Below are 25846 nucleotides of genomic sequence, written 5' to 3' on the forward strand. Positions count from 1 at the left end.
TGTGCCGCAGAGGGTGCACTCTCTTTACCAACCTGATACCTGCCCTGTGTAAGTGCTACCAGCCTGAGACTGAACTGCAAAATAGGTATTTACCTGTAAGTCACTAACCTAGTTTTCCTCCATAGAAATACATTTAACTGAAATATTACATTGCATTGCCTACCTTTAACATTGCAACCTCTAAAAACTGTAACTGTTTGACATTTACAGAACGCTTTCTTAAAACTGTAAAGTATTTACTGCCTTTACAAAACCATATATCGTATTTGAAAAGTATTGCCAGACTTTCAAACTGTATGACTTACCTGCACTAAGTGATTCTTGGTTCTAGTAATAAAAATAACAAAGTAACAACTTTTTATGCAAACAATTGGTCTGGATTCAGTCTTTGAGCGTGTGACATAATTTCTTGCCTGAGTGTGCACAACAAATGCATTCACACAACCCTTTGATAAGCCTGACTGCTCAACCCAGCTACCACTAACTTGAGTGTAAAGTAATGTCTACTTTATCCTCCGCTATACCTCTGAGGATCCACTGGACTTTGTGCACATTATACCTCACTTTTGTATAGTATATACAGAGCCAGCTTCCTACACCCATTCTTACATTTGCGAGCAGGTAGGGATCGTGCACAGCAGCTCTGCTGATTTTTACGGGGCTGCGGTCTCCCGGCCTGTAATGATTGGGTTCTGGGTTTGGATACCCAATAATTCTGGGCCCAGAGATACCGCAAAACTTGTAGTTATCCAGCAGTATACCCAGTGGAATACCGCTCTGAGCAACTCATGATAGGTCCCTTAGAGTTGTTAGGGACAAGGAGGCAGAAGAGGATCGGGGGTGGCTCCTCTCAGTGCTGAGAGTCAAGGGGCTATACATGTAAGAAGAAGTAATGAAACCAGAGGGGGGAAAGCGGGTGGTGTTGCGGTTGTGATCCCTGAAAAAATACCCCTGAGTTTTATCAGCATGACAAACAGGTTATACTTTGTAACACTGTCTCCCAATACAGGGGCAGAATGCTTTACAAAACCTCAAATTATAAATGTAAATAATTAGTATGTGATGCATATTATGGTTTTGCATTTGTTATTGCAAATACTATTAATGCACAGGACTTGCACATTTTTAAATAAAAGAACATGGTCAGGAATTAGTGCTGTGGGACAAAGGTGAGGGGAATTAGGGTAATTGACAACACAGGTTATTGCCTTGAATAATCCCATACAAACAGAGCTATAAGGAGATAAAGAACATCAGAGGTAGTTTATCAACAACAAACTCTTGACTATTTAGAAAGAAGACCCAATGAGTACCTGATTGCAATAGAAATATCATTGGGAAATACTATCAAGCGTCATTTACTTGCCTATGAGATTATCAGTGCTTTGCTGTGTCTGAGGGTCTTGATGATTGGTCAAACACTCTTCGGCCTCTTCTTTGAAATCTGATATAATAAAAGATCTGATATCTGCCATTCCTGCAAAAAACACAAATAATTATTAAACACAAAAATAGAGAATGGGGAAAAGGTGTTTTTCAATAAAGTCATAAAAGCACAGAGTTATGATAAAATACAGTTCAATTCATAACATTTACAACATTATACATACTCATAGATACTAGGACCGTCACTGACAAGTGTGATATTACACAAGCTGACGAATCTTCCCGAATTTGGGAGGTCAACAAGATACTTGAATTTGTTTGGTTTATGGACATTTACTTAGTCCAGGATCTATACAGATCTTTTTTTGAGCGCCCGGCATTCAACCTTGGCCTTCGAAATAAGTGGGAGTGGCAATCGAGAATTCTCACCCAGGCTTTACTTGAAGTCGTGACTGATCCAGACATCCTTGCCGGGAAATATTTGGGCAGAGCTCAGGACATCATATAGATACAAGGACCCTTTACTCATTCAAGTTTCCCACTGATCAGTGTGAAAACTCATAGGAACCCTGATGAAGTTCTCCCATGGAGAACGAAACGCGTTGGCTGGAATCTAAAGCTTTGATACTGATTGAACAATAAAGGAATTTTTGTAAATCTTCCTTTTGCTATCTGGACTTTATCATTCCGCGCATACCCATCAAATTGTAATCTTGGACAATCAGGACTAACTGCACAAACATACAGATGATATAAGTGGGTCCATCAAAACAAGGAATTCTAGGCAGCAATAGGGAGGTAACAGAACTCTAGGACTTCTAGGGGCAACACCAAACAGTCAGGAAGTGTAGTGGCAACTGCTTCTGAACGTCATTCATAGAAAATGGCCATGGACTGGTGTATGCTGGCGGAGAAACAGATATATGTAGGATGAGGCAGCCCAAAAAAGAGGGACAAGATAAGGACACCATGGAAAACCTAAGAGGGCCTGGATTGACCGTTTGGAGAACAAAAGTGGTAGGGCCGATAATCATGAGCAGTAACATTGGTGCTATCGGGGAATGTGCTGATGAATCCATTTCACTGATGATATCCCCTCTATTATCAATCAAGTGTTCTGCTGAATTGATGTGTCTACAGTTGATGCTTCTGTATTTTTCAATAAAACATGGTTTAAAAAAAAGAAAAGAAATTGAGAAGATGGTTAATTTCTGATCGTAGGGACCTATTACTAGTTCCCCTTACCTCCACAAAGAGATACTGGGCCAGGGTGTACGATACGGGATGATATCTCCCCATAAGAAAATTTTATTTATTTATTTATTTATTGCATTTGTAGCGAGCAGCAGCTACCCACAAAGGGTTTCCCGGCGCGAAAAGTGGAGCAAATGTAAGTAAGGTTAAGCGGACAATGCTACTACAAATTAAATATTATGGTTTTTAGGATTTTACGAAAACTCATGTAGTTCGTTTCATTGCGTGCTGCTGATGGGAGAGCATTCCATAGCGATGGCCCAAGATAGGAAAAGGACCGGCCGCCCATACGTGTGAGCTTGATTTTTGGAATTACAAACTTTTTAGATGAGGAGGAACGGAGGGTGGTGCCGTGCCTGTGTGGATTTTGTGCAGAAAGCAAAGTGTCTTAAATTTGATTCGACAGTCGACTCTCAGCCAATGAAGGTCTCGAAGATATCGGGTAGTTGGGATAGATCTGGGGATTTTGCATATTAGCCTGGCAGCTGAATTTTGAATGACCTGTAATTTACGAATCGATGCTTTATTTGCCCCCAAATAAAGCACATTTCCATAGTCAAGCCTGGAAGTAATTAAGGCATTGACTACTGTTTTCTTGGTAGAGTCAGGCAGCATCCAGCAGATTTTCTTTAGCCATCTAAGGATTGCAGAACACGTGGCTGCGGTTTTTACCACCTGCTGGTGCATGTTGAGTGAGTCGTCGATAATGATACCGAGGTTACGTTCTTGTGTGACTGGAACGGGAAGTGCACCCATTTCTTGAGGCCAATGGTTGGGGCCCCACAAGAGCTTGTTTTTTCCGAAAATGATAACCTCGGTTTTTTCCCCATTTAATTTGAGAAAGTTATCTTGCATCCATCCAGATATTTTAACAAGACCTTCCTTAAGTGTGGAGGGGGTGGCAGTGTTCTCAGAGGACAGTGAAAAAAATCAGCTGCGAATCATCTGCGTATGAATACATCAACAATCCGGCGTCCTCAACTACTTTAGCCAAAGGGCTCATATAAAGATTAAAAAGAAGAGGGCTGAGTATCGATCCCTGTGGGACTCCATGTTTGAAGACATGGGTGTCAGAGCAAGCCGAGCGGGAGAAAACTTGAAAGGTGCGATCTGTTAAAAAGGAAATAAGCCATCTAAGTGCCGAATCACAAATGCCTAAAGAGCCAAGTGTTTTTATTAATACGGTATGTGACACCGAATCAAAGGCGGCACTTAGGTCTAATAGTATAAGGGCCACAGTCCCGCCCTTGTCCAATTGGCCGCGGATGTTCTCTTTAACCCCAAGCAGAGTGGTTTCAGTCGAGAAGCCAGCTCTGAATCCAGATTGGCCAGGAGGCAACAGATCTTGTGAAGCAACAAATTCAGTAAGAGTTTGATGTACATGTTTTTCCAAAATCTTGGAAAACGTAGGAAGCAAAGAAATGGGCCGAAAGTTCGAAGGTTGATCAGGATCAGATCCAGCTTTCTTTAGCAAGGGGTGGATCATTGCGTGCTTCCAAGTGACAGGGACAATATCCTCACGAAGGGAGGTATTAAGAAGGTCCATGACAATGCTCAAAGACAGGGGGTCAAGTTTTTTCAATATTGCACAAGGAAGGGGATCCAGAGGAGATCCTGATTTTATAGTGTTAAGAAGTTTGATTAGAGTCTCGATAGTAATCATGGGCCAACTAACCAGAGTACTACTTAAATGTGGAACGGTAGGCCCATCCAAGTGATTGGTGTCATTGCTCAGGCTAGGGCAGGGCAAAGTTTCTACCTTTGACGAGCTATTGTTTTGGGCAGTAGTAATACATTGATGGATTTTGTCTACTTTGTGCATGAAAAAGGTAGCCAAGGTGTCACATTGGTGTTTATTTAACTCAGGTGGCATGGCTGATGTTTTTGACCCTGCCAGCTCTTTTACCATTTTAAATAATTACAATTTTTTCCCCTTGAATGGGAAATAACGTGCAATTCGGAATGACAGGTCCAATTCTGCATGGTTTTCTCTTTCCGGGGAAAACTAAGAGCCCAAATATGTGGAACATTTTGCCCTTAGCAGGTGGAAGTGGGCCTCAGGCCAGCAGGAAGGAAGGTATTCTTTTTCTTCACCTGGGGGAGCTTCTACTGCTCCCCTATACTTACATATGTAGGGGGGCAGGAAACATGCATGGCATCTGCTTGCAGCCCCACAACCTGCCGATTTTCCAGGGATGGTGTTTCCAGGACAGTAAAGATCAGGTCCGGAGTTTGAGGACCAGATAATTTCGGGCCCAGAGACACACCAAAACTTAAAGTTACTGTTGAGGCTGGCTTACTATTTGGTGCACACTTAAAGGGGTGATGCACCTTGCACTAATCTAGGCAACCCTTATGGTGATTTTAGTGGTCTTTGTTAACCTTAGGCTCTCAAAGTGGTAGCTCTGGAGGGCAGCCTTCAGGCTTATCTTGAAGGAGTCTAAAGCAGCTTGTTTCACCACTTTAAATCAATAGTGTAGATTAGATGAGAAAGAACCACACAGTGCTTATGAAAAATAAGTCTATTTATTACACAATCACTATCACATTGGTATATCTCTTAGCCGGAGATATTAACCATACACATGAAAATACTTCAAAGGAATCAGGTAAGTAGCACAAATATACACTGGTCTCCAGCGGGAGACCTAACCATATACTGAAGTGGAATGTGAACAGAAAGGAGGAATGGGACTTGGACCAAAGAACTCAGATGGTCGGTGAGAACCAGGAACCACCCAAGGTAAGTACTCAGGAACCCCACGGAGGCTGTGTGCAGAGAGGAAACACATCTGAGTGCCCAATCGAAGTCAACGGAGGAGTCGCTGTTCGCAGAGGACTCAGAAGAAACCCTTTGGAAGATGGAAGGTTAGAAGCCACCCCACCCGTGGATGTTCCAGGAACCAAGTTACTTGCATCGGGGAAGCGGGGTGCACAGGGGAGAAGTGACATTGGAATCTCCTGTAAACGACAATGGAAGAAAGGCCTCTGGCGAAGTCTCTAAAGATGTCAGGTGGAATCCAAGGGAGGATTCTAAGAGAAGAACCTGCAAGCAGAGGGGACAGAGTCAATGCCACTCAGAGGTGACCAGGAGGCACGGAGATACAATGCCCACCCTTGTCGGGAAGTTCCGGAGTGTTGACGAGGACCTTGTCACTGCAGCTACGGGGGCCAGGCGACACTGGAAGACCAGGAGCCGTGCACGAGCTGCCCCATATCGGATGTCGATGTAAAGGTGGTCAGTGTCCAGCAGGAGCACCAACAAACCTTGGTAGCTGCAACAGGCGTGCAAGACGACAAGATGAAATTGTTGGAACCAGCAAGGTCCAAGGGACTCACCAAGTGCAGGACAGTCAGAGCAGGCATTGAGTAAGCAGTGGACCCACCAAAGCATGAGAAGACCCTCGAAAGGACCCCAGGCCAAAGACACAGGAGTTGTAAGAGGATCTCAGGCAGCTCACCAAAGATGGAGGCCCACGGTGAAAGGGATGCAGTGAGGACGCTGATCTTTGTGGAATGAGATGCTGGAGGCTGGAGCTTCTTGTAGCCCCAAGATCTCTGGAGTGCCGAGCCAACAAGCCTTGGCAACAGGGTTTGGTCACAGCGGCTTCGACGAGGGATACTGTCCTCCAAATTACAGGGAAGGCAGGTCAGGAGTCTGGAGACCCTCAGGAAGTCTGTAGGACGACAGGGGCAGCAGACCAGTGCCTGCAGATGCAGGGGAGTGACTCCTTCACTCCGAGGGAGATTTCGTTGGATGTCCTTGATGCCCACAGGTCTTTTGGAGAACCTGAGCAAAGCACGTACACAGGTGAGGCAGAAGACTTGAAGAACAGTGATTCCAGGAGCAGCAAGAGTCTTCCTTGATGCAGTCTCGGTTCCAGACAAAGAGTCCAAACGACTCATAAATGTACATTATATATATGTGATGCATATTATCATTTTGCATTTGCTTTTGCAACTGCCGTTAATGCACAGGACTTGCATCTTTTAAAATATAAGAACATGATCAGAAATTGGTGCTGTGGTATAAAGGTGAGGGGGATTGGAGTCATGGACAGCACTGGTGATTGCCAAGAATAATCCAATACAAAGAGAGCAAAAAGGAGCTATCAAAGAACTTCAGAGAAAGTTTATCCCCCACAAACTCTTGACCAAACAAAAAAAAGCCCCAATAAGCACCCGATTGCAATAGAAATATCATTGCAAATACTATCAGGCGGCATTTACTTGCCTATAAGATTATCGATGCTTTGCTGTGCCCGAGGGTCTTGATGATTGATCAAACACTCTTCTGCCTCTTCTTTGACATCTGATATAATAAAAGATATGATATCTGCCATTCCTGCAAAAAACACAATAATTATTTTAAAAAAATTAAAAAAAGAGAATAGGAAAAAGTGAAACATGAGTGTATGAAAGAGCCTCAAATAAAATAGAAAACACAGAGGGGAGGCAGGAACTCCTTGTAGAAGACTGACAAGTGACTCTCACTCAGGATCACTTGACGTGAACACTGTTGATGGAGCGAGTTTCAGAAATATATTTTGTTTCGACTCGCAAAGTTAAACTTCCATAATAAAATAATCATATTAATTAGCATGAAGTGAAATATACTAATCAACCTAGATTAAAATGCATACACAACACAAGGGACTAACATATGTCCTCTATGTTGCAACTGCAAGTTTGTAAAAATAATGAATTAACTTTGTCTATTGTCTTTGTCAGTATTAAATGCGGCTGTTTAAATAATGGCATGTGCTTATTTTGTGTGCTTATGTTAAGTCTTTTTGTCTTATATGTGGCATGAGTTTGTAAACTCTACGTGCTTCAGCTTTTGCTAGGTAACTTTGATTAATGGGTTAATGATTAGGTTAAGGGGGTGGGTAACAGAAGGGTTATCAATTCTCTAATTAATTGATGTCTTGTGTTTCTTTGAATACTAGTTTTCCATGAGAGAGGCCTGAGGCCTAGTGTTTTGAAAATGGGTGTTTGGAATCCTGTCGTGAAGAGCTGAGCACAGTGAAACAAATAAATAAATTGGTTGTGCAAGATGAGCTCTGCAAGTGACAAAATCAAGGACACACAGGATGTGGCAGACCTGCCAAGCCAAGGAAGCAACGGACTGTTTCAAATATTGTTGCATTTCCGAGGAAGCTAATGTCTCGTGAGAAAGTGGACAATGGTGTCTTAGAAAAGTTTAACTTTGGATTGAAAAGGAGGTGACCTCATATGGACTGACATTTGTCAGCCAATCCGAACTCTGGATGGTTGAGAAAGAAATACTTTTCGGTGAGATTAGCTAGTTAGAAAGGTATAAAAACTTAGCCCCAAAACGGGAAGGGGCTGCTTGTTTCCCGAATCTTGAAGGGCGAGACGTGCTGACGGACATTTGGCGCACGTAAGGATAATAGGCCTTAATGACTTTAACTTTTAGATGAAGTGAGTTTTAGACAGGGAAATAGAACTTAGGTTTTGGGAAAACTGATTATTTGCTTATATACATGCTAATTGATGATTCTTTGAAATGTCAGTCTAATATGCCTTTCCTCAATAAAATGTTGCTAATTTGCTAATAAAATAAAGATTCATATTTTAAGATGCTCTTTCTTTGAATAATAAAGCTAATAAATTAGATTTTGAAATTACAAGCTGGTCTTGTTTATTCATGGTCTAGTTGCCATCAGTTGATCCATTTACCTTAGTGACTTAATTAAAATGTATTATGCTAGAAATCCATGGTAAAATTGATAAACTGCAGTTGTATATAAATGTGTAAATAGTTTTAAAATAGTTCTGATTAATTAGGTCACATGATTTAGCTGCCCAAAATTTGTCTCAGTAGTTTATGGGCCTTGTGAGAGATTTATGATTAATGGTGAGTATCATGGTGTTGGGTAGCGTTGTTGAGACAGATTTTCTATAGGGGCGCGGCATCACTCTCAATGCCAGGATACTGGCGAACCGCTGTGCTGGAGCCTTTTTTTAAGGCAACAGGTTGTTCAAGAACACATCCCTCTTTGGGCCCCCAAACAAACTAAATGTTTTTGGCATATTCCAGGCTTTGTATTGGAGCAAAAGCTGCATCAATATCTCAGTGCAACAGGAAGACATATGACAAATGTGGAGCTATTTTCGATGTATAAAAATACGCTTCATATTTTATTTATTCTTTTTCCCACATGGAAAAGCATAAATCCTTGCACATTAACTATGCAAATGTAGCCCTAAATGTCTGGAGTCCAGCAGTGCCAGATATGCGTGGGTTTTGTTAGGGAGCATAGTCTGCACAGCAATCAATTGTGAAACATTAGCACAGATAATGAAATTGCACCATGGTGCGCGGCTCACTTGATGACAGATACCGAAAGCAGGTCTATATGGAAGGTATAAAACCTCTATCTTTTGCAATTCTGAATGACCTGGTGCAAGCCACAACTCTCTTGCCATGAACGGATACCAGCATAAAATTTTTAATATGATACTTGACTGATTTTTAGAAATTTGTTTTTACAAACCACATCAATTCTGTCCAGTATCCCTTGCACAGAACATATCCCTGCCAAGACTTGACCCCCCGCTTTGTTTCTCTGCGCGATATAGGAATGTTGCAACTAGGGACGATAAGCAGTGTGAGCAGCCAAGCTGTTTGCCTGGCTTTATGTCGGAATTTGTAACCAGCAATTATGAATAGAACAATCTTGATTTCATTTGGATCAGTGATATGCGCTTTATTTACTCTTACTAGTAAAACTTGTGGTTTGGTTTTGTGTGCTTATATGGCCTCTGGCCGAATAAAGTTTATCTTGACTTGACATCTCCACTGTTTCTGCTCTCCTCACATGCCCCTACTTGGAAAGGCCCTGCTGGCGTCTTTAAGTTGTCCCTCTTATGAGGTTGTCTCATAACTGGGTAATGGAAAGAGGGTGACGGTAGCAGCATTTGATTAAAAGCATTAAAGATGTGCAGGCTACTGTAGAATCGGGCCTAATAGGTTAAGGTTGTGGGTGTGTTGTGTGACGTCACACTACCCAAACTAATATGGACATTAAACTAACTTCTTGTAAGCAGGCCTTTTTCAGTCTTGCCAACACTCAGCATGCAAGTGCTTCACAACTTCAGACCTGCTTGTCACCAAACTACATGATTTCCTCATGCCTGTGGTATCCTGTATTATATTCTATCCGGTTGTGGAATGTTGAGTCTTGTGGAATGTGTGATGCCATAAGCATAAGGGATCCTGTCAGCTAGAATTTCTGTTTGTAGCTGAGGGGGACGGGAGTGTTAAGTTTGTTATATCCGAGCTCCTGGTGTGGTCAACTTACCTATAACTTGTTCCTTAATTAAGTGCCTGTTCCGATCTGCCTCCTGGGTTTTCCTACTAGCATGCAGCTTTGAAATGCAACATTGCAATTCCTATAAATATTGCACAAGTTCAAAATTGCTGCACAAAAAACACAATGTAATTTAAAAACAGTATTGGGGCAATGGCCTAGCTGTTCGAGAAAATGACCACTCTGGCACCGCTGGTCTGATGATAACTCAACACTGTATTTGAGTCGCTTGCAGATATTTTGTTGGTTTTTCCCGACGGCCTCCACACTAAGAGTCTGAGTTGTAATTTCCGTAACTGTTAATTGCAAGGCCTTACCCACATTGGTCTTGCAATCTGATTTTAGGACAACGAGTACGACCACAATTCAAGTGGATATAAATGATCAACGTTCATGAGCCTTTTTACCGCTGACAGGCTCGAAATTACACTGCTAAATTAAGGGATGGCGTCCATAGGTCCGAAATAACAATGATAACTGATGTCTTGTTCCCCTTCTAAGCAGTGCTTGAAGTAGAAATATAGAAGTGCATGTATTCACTATTTAGAGCAGAGTTTTTCAATCACCCCTTCAAATGGGAACTTGTTTGTTGGCGAGCTCCGGTAACTGAGGGCTGGAGGGGGAGGGAGGGGAAATAGATAAGGCACTGACTTGTACTTTTGTGATGTAGAGAGCTAACAGTTAACCTTCCCAGGAGGGGGTGAATTGGTAGAGCTGGGATGCTTCAGCTGCAGTGAGAGGCAGGGTCTCCTCTGCTAAAAACGAAAGCAAACTAACAGACAGTCCTGTTCCTTTGTGTTCGATTTCATCGCAGAGGAGTCTTCTTGCATCCCACTGCAGCTGAAATGTCGGTCTGTTCCATGCTTTCAGTTTTAGCAAAGGATATATCCTACCTCCCAAAGCAGCTGAAGCATTTCAGCTCTACCAGTTTAACCCCGTCCTGTGAGGAAGCTCTTTGCAGAACGGAGACAAAGTGTATTTTAAATGTACACAGGAATGCGCCACAACACCCACAGGGCTTCAAGTTACCAAAAGAAAAATGCAAGCCAGCCATGTGTTTTTTAAACAGTCTGCAAATTGCTTGTCTTGACACCAAATATGCTTATAAATAAATAGGTGTGTATACATTTGTAATATGACTTTTCTGTCTTTGTTCCATTTTATATTTTATTATCAGTCATGGACCATTCAGGCAGTCCTAAAACACAATTAAAAATGCTACTATTTATATTTGCTGTTCAAAGTATGCACAGACAATTGCTGACAATACAGCTTTAGGTGACTGTTTATTTATGTACCAACTGGGACATCAAAATAATGCGCTGGCAACCCTAACCAAATTCATATGGTCACCTCACACACCCTGCAGTCACTCCTCTTACCGTACTCCCACACTGTTGCATCGCTCAACGTGCACTCACATGGGTAATCCTGACAACCGCACAGCGCAGAGGTTTAATGTGCCTGCTACAAAGAATGTGTACCATGCAGATCAAAGAGTGTGGGTACACTATGATTAGCGCTATAAAAAAATTAAATGTTTGCCAGAAAGGTGCTATAGAGAGATGGGGTGCAATGTTGGTGAGTGGTAGTGAGGAAATTCATGGAGAAGGAGGATATGGGGAGGGGCACCAAAACAGACCGTTGCACTATGTGCGACCAGTGCTACGGCCAGCTCTGGATGGGAGTGTTAGCCCCCCCGAAGTTCGGGTGTAGTTGCGCCCCTGTACACAAGTATGGGCATGTCGTGCCCCATCAAGGTTTTCGTCCTAAATTACAAAAGGACATATTTAAATGTCCTGCAATCCAGCCTTTCAGGTGTTCCCTTGATAGAGGCAGCTCTGTTTTTGCCCTGATGGCCTGGAATAATTCCTAAACAGATTCTTGTAAATACTGTTTTGTTTAATTTCTTTTTTATGTGATTGATGTGTGAGAGTCTATTACTATTTGCACAGAAATGTTTTTGTTTCATGCAATTTTAGATCAAAACGGGTCCACAATTTTATTGTTGGTGGTGTTATTATTAATCTAGGTCATGTGTAAAACAAAGCATCCTAGTAAAAAGAATTTGCGCATATTTTCTCTTGGAAAATTGTGTTTTGAGCAGTGTAATAAGCCTTTGTCATTTCACCACACCCATTCACAAACCTGCAGTTTACTAAACACTCTTATTGTGTTAAACATTATTTGCCGAATATGGCCCGTGATATGCATGTGGCAGTCGATTATGTAGTGTACCAGATTCCAGAAATTTCTGTCAGGTGGCCCAACATCTAAAGAAATTCAGCTGGGGGGTCTCAACCTACAAAAGTTTGAAGACCTCTGATTTAGAGGTTGGCTCCTAACTCTGGTCTCAGAAACGTCCTCAAGCAACAGCTGCCAGAATCATTATTTCGAGTTTGAAAAAAAGTCGAAAATAGTGTTACACAAAGCACCAAAGCGGTTAAACGCCTCCACCAATTGCTGTTATTTTTAGCCCACGAGTTTTTATCCTGGTAAACTCAAATCTGCCCTTGATCTTCCCAGAGTGGTGCACCGAGTACTGATACATTTTATAACAACCCCCTCTGCTGGTTACAGCGCTTAGAAACGGGAAAAATAGTGATATGGAGCAAGACAAAAATATCACAATTAAATAATCCTATCATAAAATTATATATTTTTAGGAGACTGTATTTGACGTCGTGACTGTCAGGTGAAAAATTCACCGCGTCTTCACATAACATTACTCACTTCTCCTGTTTACACAGCTGTCACTGCTCTTCTTTAGAGTCACGGGTGGAAGTGAAGAATAGGAGCTCTACTTGGGGCGGGGCCCTTAAAAGGAAAGACGGCCGCGTCGCCCCCGCCCGCCCGTCCTGTAAACACCGAAAACACTTTGCATCCAGCTCCTACTTCGGCAACAAGGGAAAGGAGCCGCCGGAAGTCAGGCAGGACAGGCAGAATAATGTGCTGTTAGTACGCATGCGTAGAAGTGTGTATACAGCAGACGGCTGTGCATGCTCAGGGAAAAGAAAGGCTCTTCCGCGCATGCGCAAACCAGCGTACTAACGCCCCGAGCATTCTTAAAGCCCATGCGTACACCAATGGTACTGCTTAAGCTGCGAAACAAAGATTTTTAGCGTGTTTTAAAACCACGCCCCTAATTACATTGGCCACGCCTTTTTGAAAGACCCCTTCCCCCCAGTTTTTTCAGCCCACTTACAGCCCTGGTAGTATCGGTTGTGTGCACGTGTGGGGAAGAGGCACATAGCTCTTATGGCACTCATGGAGTAATATCCGTGGAGTGCGCGCGCGCTGAGGGGCGTGCAGCACGTGGCGAACAGTATCATCAAGGTACGCATGCGCGAAGAAAGGTCTTTGGTTTGCACATGCGCTATTGAAGCGTAGCCTTAGCGTGATCAAGAAGAAACACTTTGCTATGAGCATGCGCACCTTGAATGTTGTTCTGCGCAAGCGCAGTAACCGCTCCGCGGTTCTACTTCCCCGGCGTGACTTCCGCCTGTCCCTTCCCCTCATTATTCGAGGCGGAGCCGGTCTGATGCCTCAGACTGCGGCACTGCAGGGAGGGCGAGGCGGCGTCTCTCACCTCCACGGGCCGCGCCCTGCTGCAGCCCCGAGGCTTCGACTCCACCCGTGACTCCGGGCAGCAGAGCTGCAAAAACTGTGGAAACAGGAGAAGTGAGTGATGTTCTGTGAAGACTGTGAATTTTCATATTAAGAGAGTCATTTCATAGGAGCAATATTTTTGTCTTGCTCCATATCACAGCTTTTCCCCGTTTCTAGGCGCTGTAACCAGCAGCGGGGGTTGTTGTCAAAGTTACCGGTGCACCACTCTGGGAAGAGCAAGGGCTGATTTTACTTTCCCAGAATTAAAACTCGTGGGCTGAAAATTACAGCAATTGGTGGAGGCGATTAACCCCTTTGGTGCTTTGTGTAGAACGTTTTGACTTTCCTTCCAGCTCTAAATAATGTTTAATAATGGCAGACCATAGTTACGTTACTTGTATTTTTATAGCGCTGACAGTGCTTGATCCCCCCCCCCCCCCCAAAAAAAAATAAAGTGCCAGGGCCCTCGTCAGAAAAAACAGAAAGCTTATGTAGTACAAATGCAAAAAACACTAAGCACTGACAAGCTCATGACTTTGTTTCAGGATTTGGGACATTTTGTTCAAAGAAGACTCCAGCCAAAGTATATTAAGTTGTGAAGAAAACATATTTTTTTGAAAGGAGCAAAGGACTTAAGATAGGTCTAAAAAACGATATAGACTTGTTATACACCTTGTTTATATGTCTGGTTGATCTTACTTGAGAAGGAATGCTGAGTCTTTACATGTAGCAAGCATCCTTTAGAAAGAAATTGGGCTACAACATTTGAAAAAGAAATGCCAATGGATCAATGTATGTATATTTGTTTGTATATGCCTCAAAAACTGAGATTTTAATCTGGAATGATGACCACTGTGAAATTGGCATCCAGCCAGGGTCTTCTTTGCGCTATCTTGACTTAACTATCACAAAGGATATAAATCAACTAGTAGCCTCTAACTTCTCTGCAGTTGCAAAGCACTGTCGGCAGTTAATGTGATCTTGGGCTCATCTACCGTTATCCCTTTTGGGGAGAGTAAATTTGATAAAAATGACCATTTTGCCCAAAGTCTCCTTTTTATTTAACACGATTCCTCTTTATTTTGATCCTTCCGTGATAGCAAAGCTGCAGGCGGATATCTCTTCCTTTATTTGGAACAGGCACCTTCTGAGAATTGCCTGGAAGAAACTTTAGATGCGTAGAGAGAAGGGAGGGCTGGCTGCTCCAGACCTACAGATGTACGCCTGGGCGTTTCAACTATCTCATGCCCGAATGCTTTTAAAGATGCCTGTTGACTCTGGAGTGGGTTCTCTGCTTTCGGCTTTGCTAGATGGGGAAGGTCTTAGCCAGTCAGGTTTTTTGTTTAAATTTGGTAGCCAAAAGTTAAAAAAAAAATTTAAATTCTGCAGAGCTTTATAAAAACTTGGGCAAAACTAATGGTTAACTTAAAAATTAGCTACTATGGCAGTAGGACACCTCTTTGGGGTCTTCCAGAGAGTAACGTGTGGTTGTGTGATAGTCTGGTGGCCCTGCTTAAAGAAGCGGGGTTGGTGGTTTGGGGGGACCTATTCTCGGAGGGTAGTCTACCCCAGAGGGAGTGCCTGAGAAGTAGAATTGGTCCTAACCTTTCAAGGTTTAAATACATGCAAATGGCTTGTTGGACTCATTCCTTCCTTGCTCGACCATCTCGGGCAAATAGGTTCCCTATTGGAGGCTATAGTCACCTAGTATCCCAGATGGTAGATAATCCACCGGCCAAAAAAGAAGTCTCCCTTTGGTATAATTTGATCCTGGAGGAACTTGATGGAGACTTCTTACTTCCAGACCAGCTTTGGGGACCTATCATGTTAGGACGCAACATAGAAGAACTGTGGAGCACCTCATGTAAAGTTTTGTGGGATCTTGTTAAGCTGGCATGGTTGCGCAGGAATTACCTGTTTACGCTCCACAGGGCATACTATTCTCCTCTCAGACTCTCAAAATTTTCACAAGGGAACCCTGTGGCTTGTCCTAAATGTGGACTGCCTGCGGCTTCGGATGCCCATATGTTCTTCGAAAGCCCCCGTCTAGCTCTCTTTTGGGATACTATGTGCCACACTCTTTCAGAATCACTAGGAAAGCAATTAAACCTGGATCTTTCTACTGTCATTTTTGGGATCTCGGCAGATGTTCAAGGGCAAGCAAAAAGTCTCTTGTTTTATTCTATCCTCCTTGCCCGCAGAGAGATTTGCAGAAAGTGGAAAGATCCTATACCTCCTTCATTCATTGACTGGCAGATATCAGTTCTGCAAGTCTCCAGAGTAGATCTAGCAAGATCTGGTAACCCAGTTAAGAAAGCATTTTGGCACCAACTGGTATGGAATCGTTGAGTTGACGGGGGTTTTTCCCCGGTCCGATGATTATACACCTGTGGTGCTATCAAACCTGCAGAGCCTGGATTCATCATCTGGGATACATTGGTTATACTTGCACCTTTAGCTGGCCAAGCTTGTGTTTTTTGCACTTCTCTGGTTTCTTACTTGTTTGCCCCTAAGAGTACAACACCTCTGAGGGTATTTGGTTCCTTGATAGTCTAGTGCAACCATGCCCTGCCAGGTTCTTAACCTGTGACAGATTGTTGTATTCCAGACGGTGGCTTCATTCGAAACCAAGGTGGTAAATGAGGACAAAAAAAAAAGTATATGTGTTTGTATATATGTATGTAAAAAGTGATGTGTACATATATATGTGTTTGTTTGTTTACACGTACGAAATGGGCTTAAAAATAAGATTAGCCTAAATCTAATTCTTTTTCAATGAAATTGAAAAGCAAATAAGAAAAAAAGAGTATATTGTGTGCTCTTTGTGGAGGTGGGAAGCCTTACAAAAAGAAATACAAGAAGTCATTCTGTATAAGATAATATATTTGTCATAGGATGGGACAATTTAGCTATCTCACCTAATACTAAAAGTGTGCTATTGGTGTCCTAGGCATCATTTGTTTTTTTATATATAACTTTATTTACCCAGATGCCAAAGGTTTACCGGGTTCTCCCCTATTTTTGAAGAAGTCAGTTGTTCAGGTAGGCAGGTTCTGTGTTGTGAAGTTCTTTTTTTCGTGTAGGAGATGAGTTTGATGTGTGCAAGATTGTATCTGGAGCCAGTGAAGTTCCCTACTTCAAGATGTGATGTTGTCCAGCGTGGAAGATTGAGGACCAGCCTGGCTGTTGCGTTCTGGATGGTCTGAAGTCTTTTTGTGAGTTGGTTACTCCTGCTGGTGATTAGAGGCTAGGTTACTGTTTCCCTGATGTTGTTCAGTAGCCACTTAAATCTTAGAATGTTACAAGACCACAGGTGCCATTGTTATTGAGGACCATCGGGTCCAACACATCATTTAGCAGTGCAATTCCGAACCAGTCACAGGTAAAAATGTTAATGAAAGTAGCTCTTAAATATCCACTTGAATTGTGGTCAGCAAAGGTTGTCCAAAAAGCAAAACCAACGTAGATAGGTCATGGGAATTACAGTGTAGGAAACCTTCAACTCCCTGTGTGAGTCTGATGGAATAAAAACAACAAATTATCTGCAAATGACCACAGCATGGTGTTCAGGTTATCATCAGACCAGTGGTGCCAGATTGGTCATTTTCTTGGACAGCTGGGCTATTGCTCTAATAGTGATCTTTGTTGTAAATTATATTATATTCAGGGCTCACAAAATCATAAAAATGTTACTAAACCTGTAGGTCTTGTAACATTCATAATCTACTCAGCCTAACTGTAATGTACTTAACCTATGAGCTGGTCTTAAATTGTGTGATCCTAGGAAAATATTTTGTCTTATGAAGCCGATTTTTCTTTATTATCACATAAGAGAGCACCTTCAAATATTCAAGTTGACTATTTCTGCTGTACAAAAAACACTTTTTATTTACTAGATTAAATGTTTGCTCCATGTATAGCAAGAATCAAGCCCATATATAGGGTACAAATGATTTCTGGCTTGCCTCTTAGCTCTCCAATAGCATTGTCATCTGGGCAGGAGCAGTAGTAATTCCCAGTTCATGGTTAAGAACTAATTTTTCTTAAATATATTACCAAAGCATGATGTGGTAGTGCACTCTCATTTACAGATAACATATTTTCCATTGCAATATCCACAGAACTTTCCCACTGACATGTCGTTTTACTGATAATAGCACATAAACAATGTGTGGAAATTGGCTTTCAGCAAAAAAAGATTACATTTGCACATCACCAAGTAAAGTGTTCTAATTTGTTTTGATCTTATAAACATATTTTTTTTTCACCACAGAATTACAAAAATGGGTCTTCGTAACTAGTGAAATATATTTGAAATGTTCACTTAGCTATTTCAGTGTTGTTAGAAGAATGCCTGACATCTTTAGCCTTTCATTTCACGTGCTTTACACAGTTCAATTGTCCCAGTTCTCTTGACAAAATTCTCTAACTTCAGTCACAGAAAGAAAATTGAATGTAGGAATAGAAACTGACTTTTGACCTCTGTCTCTGAAAGCCAGCAAATGTCATAACATAACAAGATTTAAATGCCTTTTGATTGCTCTTTCACTTTGTGAGCAATACAGATGACTTTAATTCTTGTTATCACAGTTCCTCCACTTTCATAGACGGAGGTCAAAAGCCAGTTTGTCCTCCTACATTTACTTTTTGTTCTGTAACTGAAGCTAGTATATTTTCAGCTCGCCAGAAAGGGTTAGTAGTCCCTAAAATAGCTTGTCCTGAATAAATCTTGCTAGACAATTCGAGTGGATTTTTCGAGCCCTGATATATATATGTTTAATGCTTCAGTTTTGCACTTGTGCGATACTTATGGGAATGGGCTGTATTGCATTTTGAAAGCGTATGCTGGTAGCAAGAATAAGGAACAAGATATAAGTAATGAGACCCCGCCAGGAGCTGGGATGTAACCAGCTCAGCTCCTTGATCGAAATAGAAGCTCCAACTGACAGGGATCACTTATACTAATGAGATCACACATTCCACAAGAATCAAAATTCCACACGAGGCTAGAATAGAACACACACCAGGCTAGAACAGAAGACAGGATATCACCGGTGATCTCTTGAGTCACGTAGGTTGTTAGCAGGCTTGTCAGGAGTTGTGAAAGCAGCTAGTAGGCTGAGTGTTGATAAGACAAAAAAATGCCTGTCAAAAAGAATGTATGATGTCCATGTTGTTTTAGGTTGAGCGACATATCATACCCAGAACGTTTACCTATTAGACACATTCCTACTGTAGCCTGCACCTCTTTACTGTTTGTCATCAAATGCTGCTGTCACCCCTTTCCGTTGCCCAGTTGAACCCCAATATTAGAAGAGGCACAATTTAAAGAAGCCAGCAAGGTCCCGTGACTTTACAAGGTTTAGGAATGTGAGGATAGCCAGAACAGTGGAACTTTAAGCTAGGGTCAAGTTGCAGTCTTTAGTGTGAAGAGGCCCACGTTTGAATTCTGACTTTGCCACTTAATCAAACTGTGTGCTACTCAACAGTCTGCCATGTCTCCTGCTTCAGTTTCCTCATCTTATGTAAAGTGCCTGGGGTCATTCAGACGGAAACATACCACATAACCCTTCTTAAGAATGCTACACTTAGCACATTAGTTTAGAAAGTTTCAGTTTTCAGGAGAGTAGGAATCGCATATATGTCATGTTTCATAACCATCGTTTTTCCTTGTCACATGCCAATATAGAGTTCATAGAGCATCCTATTTGAGTATGGATTTTTACATTTCGCATTGGAGTTGCAATGAAATTAGGGAGATGGTTGTACTATTTAATTTTTCTTTGCAACTCACACAAAACTGACTAACCGCTATCTATCCACCAATAAGAAGTCTAGAAAACAAAAATTGAATCTGGAAAAGCAAGCAAAGTAACAAAATAACAAGACATTTAATGCTTTGTGGAAACAGAGCAGTGATCTGTCCCTGTAAATGTAGAATGGAAGTCCATTTCATATTGTAGGCCCCGTTACTGTAAACCTGCTCTCTCCCATGGTTTACATTATGTTTGGAAGTAATAAAAGAAGCAAATGATCTGCATAATGTAGGTGCTTCTCAGGCACATATTTTCTGACTTTACAACTCAAATACCTAGGTACCTGTCCATGAAGAAATGTATTCCTTATAGGTTATTGCAGGTGTGTTTTTCACAAACAATGGTTCATGTTTTTTGAGTTTTGCAAAGAAGCACTTTTTAGTTGATGCTGTTGGTGTTGCTGCATATAATGACTTGGGTATTACTTACCAGTATTTACACCCACTCCCGTACACACTCGCACTCCTGATTGGTATTTATCAATCCACACTCTCACATACCCTCCCCTTAAAAGCTTCACTCGCACACTCATTTACTTCAGGAATATGCTATGTTTTCCCCCATGATTGTTAAATGCTGCTACTTGATCCTGTATTATAGTTGGAGATAGTTCTGACGCTTTAGCTAATATGATATTTTCACTATAGGGTCAGACTTTTCTTTTTTCCAAAGATAATTATCTGACAAAATTGCCCACCATGCAAAGTGCTGTTGTAGGTAAAGCCAGGACTAGTTGAAAGTACTTGGAACAGCATGTTTAAAAACACCGGTATTGCTAAAGCTTGCTTGGGTGTACGTTGTTTCTTTCGCATTTGTAGCAGAAAACATTTATGCTTTAAGGAAAGGTACTCATTCTCACTGTAAACTTATGGCCCTCAAAAGATGTCAACATCTTCTTAACATCTACAACACCACTCTGAAGACTCGCGTGGAATGGTATGCTTCTCTTAAATCTCATACCTCCAAGCCTAAACCATCAGCACCCTGGTTCTCAAGAATGCACCAAAAACCAAGCATGCCATACAAAGGCAGGAGAAGAAAAGGAGAAGATCAAAATGCCAGGAAGACCTTATCCATCTGAAGTCCCTCCATCCAAGCCCTCATTCCATCATCACCACAGCTACCACGTACTCCAAGAGCACCATTAGTGGAGCAATCACCGGAAACAAAGTTCTTAACCAATCTCATAACCCACTATCTGCTGTATAATGCATTTCTATCAACCTCTTTCTATGACCATCAATAATATGTGATCAAATATTACTCATGGTAACCATCATCTACCCATCACCTATAGCCAGACGCTACACCACTAACTGGCCATCCTTCAACATTATCTCCAATACATACTTTTCCAACATTCCAAACTCACTCAGAGTTCTCTCTTAATGAGATGACCTGCTTCTGCCCTCCATTATCAATTCTTTGCAAGGAGAAGCTCTCACACCCCTCCCCACTTTTTCAATGCTTTGCCAACTCAGTGCACTTTTCCAGATAGCCTCAATATCGGACAAATACTCACTCAGCTAAAAAAGCTCACACTAGATCCAACAGACCTTGCCACCTCCTGTTTGCTGGACAAATAATTGAGAATGCGGTCCCCATCCAGTTGTGGAAGCATATCAGAGGAATAACCTACTTTAAGACTATGAGTCGAGATTCAGGCCATGCTGCAGTATTTAACAGCTACACACCAAGTACTTGCCACCCTCTCCCTCGGAAGTAAAACATCCTTTGCCTCCTGATCCTGCTTGACCTTTCTACAGCTCTCAACGCTGTGAACATCCAGCATTAATTGCTATGCTACAATCTGGAATGGCCTTCACTGGCATAGCCCTACAATGGTTCACATCCTACCTCACTAACCAACAGCAAGTTGTTCAGATAAGAGCTACTAGCTTCTGGTCTCCCACCTTCCCCAAGTGCTCAAGTGCTCCATCAGTATGTTGACAACACCAACGTCTATCTCAAATTCTGCTCAACCAATGACATACTGAGACTCAAAGTCTGCCTCAAACACATACAAATCTGGAGGTCAACAAACTAGCTGATGTAAACAGCTTGGTTCTAATTTATCTTCAGAAATGTTTTTCTTTTTTTCCTCAGGAGACTTCTTAAGAGTGACAGTTCAAGCCTTGGTCTTATCTCACCTAGATGGAGGCTTGCCCTGTCGGCACTATCCAAGAGTCCACCCTCATTCACCTGAAATGCATACTGCAGCAAGGTATACTGAAGCACGGCTCTTCACGGAGTTGACGAAATTAGACCACATTACCCTATGTTAAAGTATCAACATTGTCGCCCTTGTAAGCCTGAACTATCTTCAAGCTCATCTGAATCTCTTACAAGGTTCTCTTCACCAATACCTCTACCTAATTGGCTAAAAAACTAACTAACAATATCTGGAGTTCTGCAGTAAGGAGAAAACCAGCCTTCTCAACATGTGCTTCAGTATCTGGAATCACATCCCTTCCAGCATAACAATCGCACCAACCCTCCCACATTCCAGGAAGAAGCTGGAAACCCATTTCTTTAAAGAACACTACCTGACATAGGCTGACATCCTACCCTTTCCTTTAGCTCTTCTCCCTCCCTCTGCCCAATCCCCCACTAACCACTGCTACTGCGCTTATCCCTTGTAAGGCTCTCTGTTCCCTAGATAGGTTCACACTGTAGAAATCCAAAAACATACATGCTTACGTACAGACTTCTCTGTATTTGGGTTCTATTTACTTTTTTAGCATTTTATGGTCAATACAATCTTGATAGAAGAATATGAAGGTATTTTAATATTCTTCAGATGAATATTTAATTCCATGAATTTGGTTGGTATTTTGTGCATTCCTTCTAAGTAAAACTTAAAAGCTTATGAAATCTTGAACTGCTTCAACCTGGAGTTAAGATCATGAAGTAATAACTTGACATGTTTAAAGCATTCCTCTATCACCAAGACTTGGATTTATTCCGTCTCACACAGTGTTAGCAGAACCTGTTTGAGCGCCACTCAGTTCTGGCCTTTTACTGCTGATGTTCTGGGGTCTAATTTATTATGCCTCTACGAACTTGGGGCAGAGTACAACTTTTCACAATTGACTCTCGGGGTATGGAGTTTAAGCAGTTAAAGGCTTCCAAGGGAAGTGGGTGGGCTAGTGATTCTGCACTCAATCACATGGTATAATAAGTACAGTCCAGCCCAGAGTCTTTTCTTTGTCAATAGAGAAATACTTTAAACTAATACCACAACATAATGCTACACATAAGTAATGCTAATCAGCTATATTGGTACTATATTGGTATACTGGTACTATAGGGGTCTAAGCACACAGGAATATTGATACGTAACTCTTACACAGGTGCAAGCTCATCATAATATGGTTCAATCAGCTTTCCTGTTTTTGTCACGCAAAGGCGGGCTGTATATGTCGCACTACTAAAGGTTCTTTTTGGTGTTTCAGCCCCACCTGGTTATATAACCTGCTGGAGTTAATCAGAAGGAGACAGTCAGTGAGGGTTCAAGTGGCTCAATTTACTTTGTGGATTGGGCACGTGCTACGCACAAGTCCTTAGCATGTCAGGGTCGTCCTGTTCACTGCTCCCAATAGTGCAGGTTGTTGGGTGTCCCTTTGTTGACTCTTACCTCTGGTGCTTGTGTGCAGTGGCTCTGAGCAGGGAAAGCACAGGTCTGAAAGCCCCTCCAAGTTCCTCCTCAACAGGAGTTCTCCCACTGGGGCAGAAAGTTTCAATGTCTTAGCAGAGTCAGCCCAGTTCTCTAGCCTGGAGCAGAAGAGAGGCACATTGTGGCCATACTTGTTGACCCCTAACTGAGTTCCGTTCACTTGCCTTATTCTGGAAGCTCATTGGGAAGTCTGGAGATCCTCTTCAGACTTGGGTTGTCAACAGTTGCACTTCCAGTACTGTCTACTTCTGGGCTGCTCCAAACTCCAGATACTACAGCTGGTCTTCTCATAATTGGACAGTATCTTCTTTCATGGTCAGGTATTTCTTCCCCTCATTGGCAGGTCAGGCTACAGGCAGACCCACAACTCTCCAGCAAGATGCATAGATTTCAGGTGAAGTCTCTTTAACTCTGAAGATGCCAGTCCTTTGTATCAATGGCAGTGCCTTTGAAAGAGGCAGTCCTCAAACTCTTACCAACTGATCACAATTGATTGATTAACGCAGCACTGCCTCAGCCCCCGCTATTTCATTGTCTAAGGTTCTAGTCTACAGCGCAGGGTGGCAAGCAATACATTTTGACTGTCTGGTTACCTAAATTATTTTACCATGTTTTTTATGGGGTATCCCACATGGATCCCACTGGTCTCTGCAGCCACCCACTCACAAACAGTATGCTAGCTGGTGCAGGTATACAGAAAGCACAGGGAGATGTCATTGAAGGGTCTGAGCACTAAGTTCAAATAGAACATGTGTGAAGTATGTAGGCACACCACAAACCTCTCAATATAAAATCGGTTTTGTCAGTACTCTCAGTCACAAAACTGGTATGCTGCCACCGCCTCGTCCTATATTTAACACAGAACATGAACATTGACTAGACCGCACAGGAGCTCTCCCCTATAGAACTTACACATTCAAATTTCCTATGCCCCACACCCCACTCAAGGCAGTGGGGCAACAATACCACTCAACGTATGATTAGCCCTGATGAAGTCTGCTGCTACTGAATCAGCCAAGGACATAACACGTGTTGGCGTCGGCAAGGAAAACATGTTAAGACCAGGACCTCAGCTGTTGATTTCCTGAGTGCTCGGAGAATCCTTTCTTACATTTGGACTCTTTCCAGCTGAGGAAGATTGGGTGGCCCTTCTTCCTCTTAGCAGCACTGGACACTCTTGAAACATTGATATGTATATAATTATCTGACTCTGATTGTTTGTAAATAGTGTGCTGTGTCCAACGACATCGCCCAGCCACCACACATTTTCCTATGATTGTTTTGTTATATGCTTAAGACTTCTGCAGCAGTTCTAGATAGCATTTGTACTGTGTTTAATGCCTGGCAGTATGCACACCTTCAGACAGGTGAGAGACCACCTCATTGAGACTGTGCAGGCTCTGAAGTAGCACCCACTTGTTTCTTGTCATCAAAGGAGTCTTGTGGCATCTCCTGTACTTCTAGTGTACAGTTATTGAATTCAAAGTGCAAAGAGTGTTGTAGGAGCTATAATGACTTGGAGCCATTGTCCAGGCAGGAAGTTAGATTTTATGCTAAAGATTAAAGTCTAAACTCTTCCCTTTAGTTACACTTAAAACCTGTCAGGAATACGAACCAGGAGAGGTATTACATCAATACCTTGTTTAAAGAATAGTTATATATATGTTCTTTTCAATTGCATGAAGGTTTTTTCCCTAAAACTCTTGGCCTTTTTTGTCTGTAAAATATAAGCTTTCCATACCAACTATTTACTATTCATATGGGGTGATATTGTGTTCTAATGATATTTTCTTTTCGTACAGGTGCATGAATTTCTAAATTGGGTGTGTTCACAAAAATCATGGTGGATACCCAGTGTCCGAAGTATCCTGTAAACCCAGGTCAAAGGGAGAACTGCAATACACTCAGCACAGGCAGAAAAGACTTCCTTGAGCCCTGCAGCGCAGACCGAAGTCAGCACCCTGTTGCACTCATCACAGATGGAAGAGAGCGCCCTGACCACCCGAGTGCAGATGGAAGTGTGTGCCCTCTTACGCTCCGCCCAGACAGACGAGATTCCACTGATATGTTCAGCACAGACATGGAGAGCCATCATATGGCCGGCAGTGGTCAGTTTTTCAATCTGCTATTTTCACTGTAACAAATCACCCTCAAGCCTGTATCGGTAAACATGATGTGTATTTGTTTTTGAATTAACTAAATGCTGCATGAGCAATGTGCCATCCTGCTCTTCATGTCATCATTCTGTCTTGCTCTATCTATGTCCTTGAAAAGGTGAATCCTGTCACGAGTGCCCCTGCAGGTGCTCTACATGATTTCCCTGCAGTGGGAGAGGTGTACATGAGCGGTGCTTGGATACACGATGGTCGTGATACTTCAATAAGGGGTACCCGTTGTGCATATGTATTCGAAGCTCTGTATCATGCTCACCAGGGTTGATGTTACAAAGTATGCTGTCTCTCCTTTCCTTTATGCCTCTTTGCAGTTCTCTGTTCCCCCCTCCCCCCTCAGTGCAACCGACATTGAAGCTAGGTTTTTGTGTTCGGTTCAGAATTCACATTAATGGCATCGGAATATTTGTGTGAGCAATATGGTGCCATTGGCCAAGATGCCACTCTTTTAAGGAGGCTGCGTGGCTCAGCCAGGTAACTGTATATTAATCCTGCATAATTATACTTTTAAATTAAAAGTACAATGCTGTACTAACATCCTGTAGGCTTCATTTCAAATTGCTCTCACTGAGGATCACTATCTGGACTGCTGGTAAT

At 42.2% G+C, this 25846-nt stretch overlaps 2 protein-coding genes across 3 annotated transcripts in view; one reads left to right on the top strand and one right to left on the bottom strand.

The window, feature by feature from the left end:
* The window catches only part of LOC144772324 (uncharacterized), a 517545-nt gene that overhangs the window by 24421 nt on the left and 467278 nt on the right, over positions 1-25846 (bottom strand). The window lies entirely within an intron of this gene.
* LOC144772326 (uncharacterized) overlaps positions 13479-25846 on the top strand; it is a 124577-nt gene continuing 112209 nt past the window's right edge. For both annotated transcript variants that reach the window (XM_078656567.1, XM_078656568.1), the window contains exons 1-2: positions 13479-13658; positions 24881-25186. In XM_078656567.1, coding sequence (XP_078512693.1) covers positions 24919-25186 — 268 coding nt within the window. In that variant the 5' untranslated portion in view covers positions 13479-13658; positions 24881-24918. The remainder of the gene's footprint in view (positions 13659-24880; positions 25187-25846) is intronic.

Source organism: Lissotriton helveticus, chromosome 8 (assembly GCF_964261635.1).
Source record: "Lissotriton helveticus chromosome 8, aLisHel1.1, whole genome shotgun sequence".
NCBI classification, from domain to species: domain Eukaryota; kingdom Metazoa; phylum Chordata; class Amphibia; order Caudata; family Salamandridae; genus Lissotriton; species Lissotriton helveticus.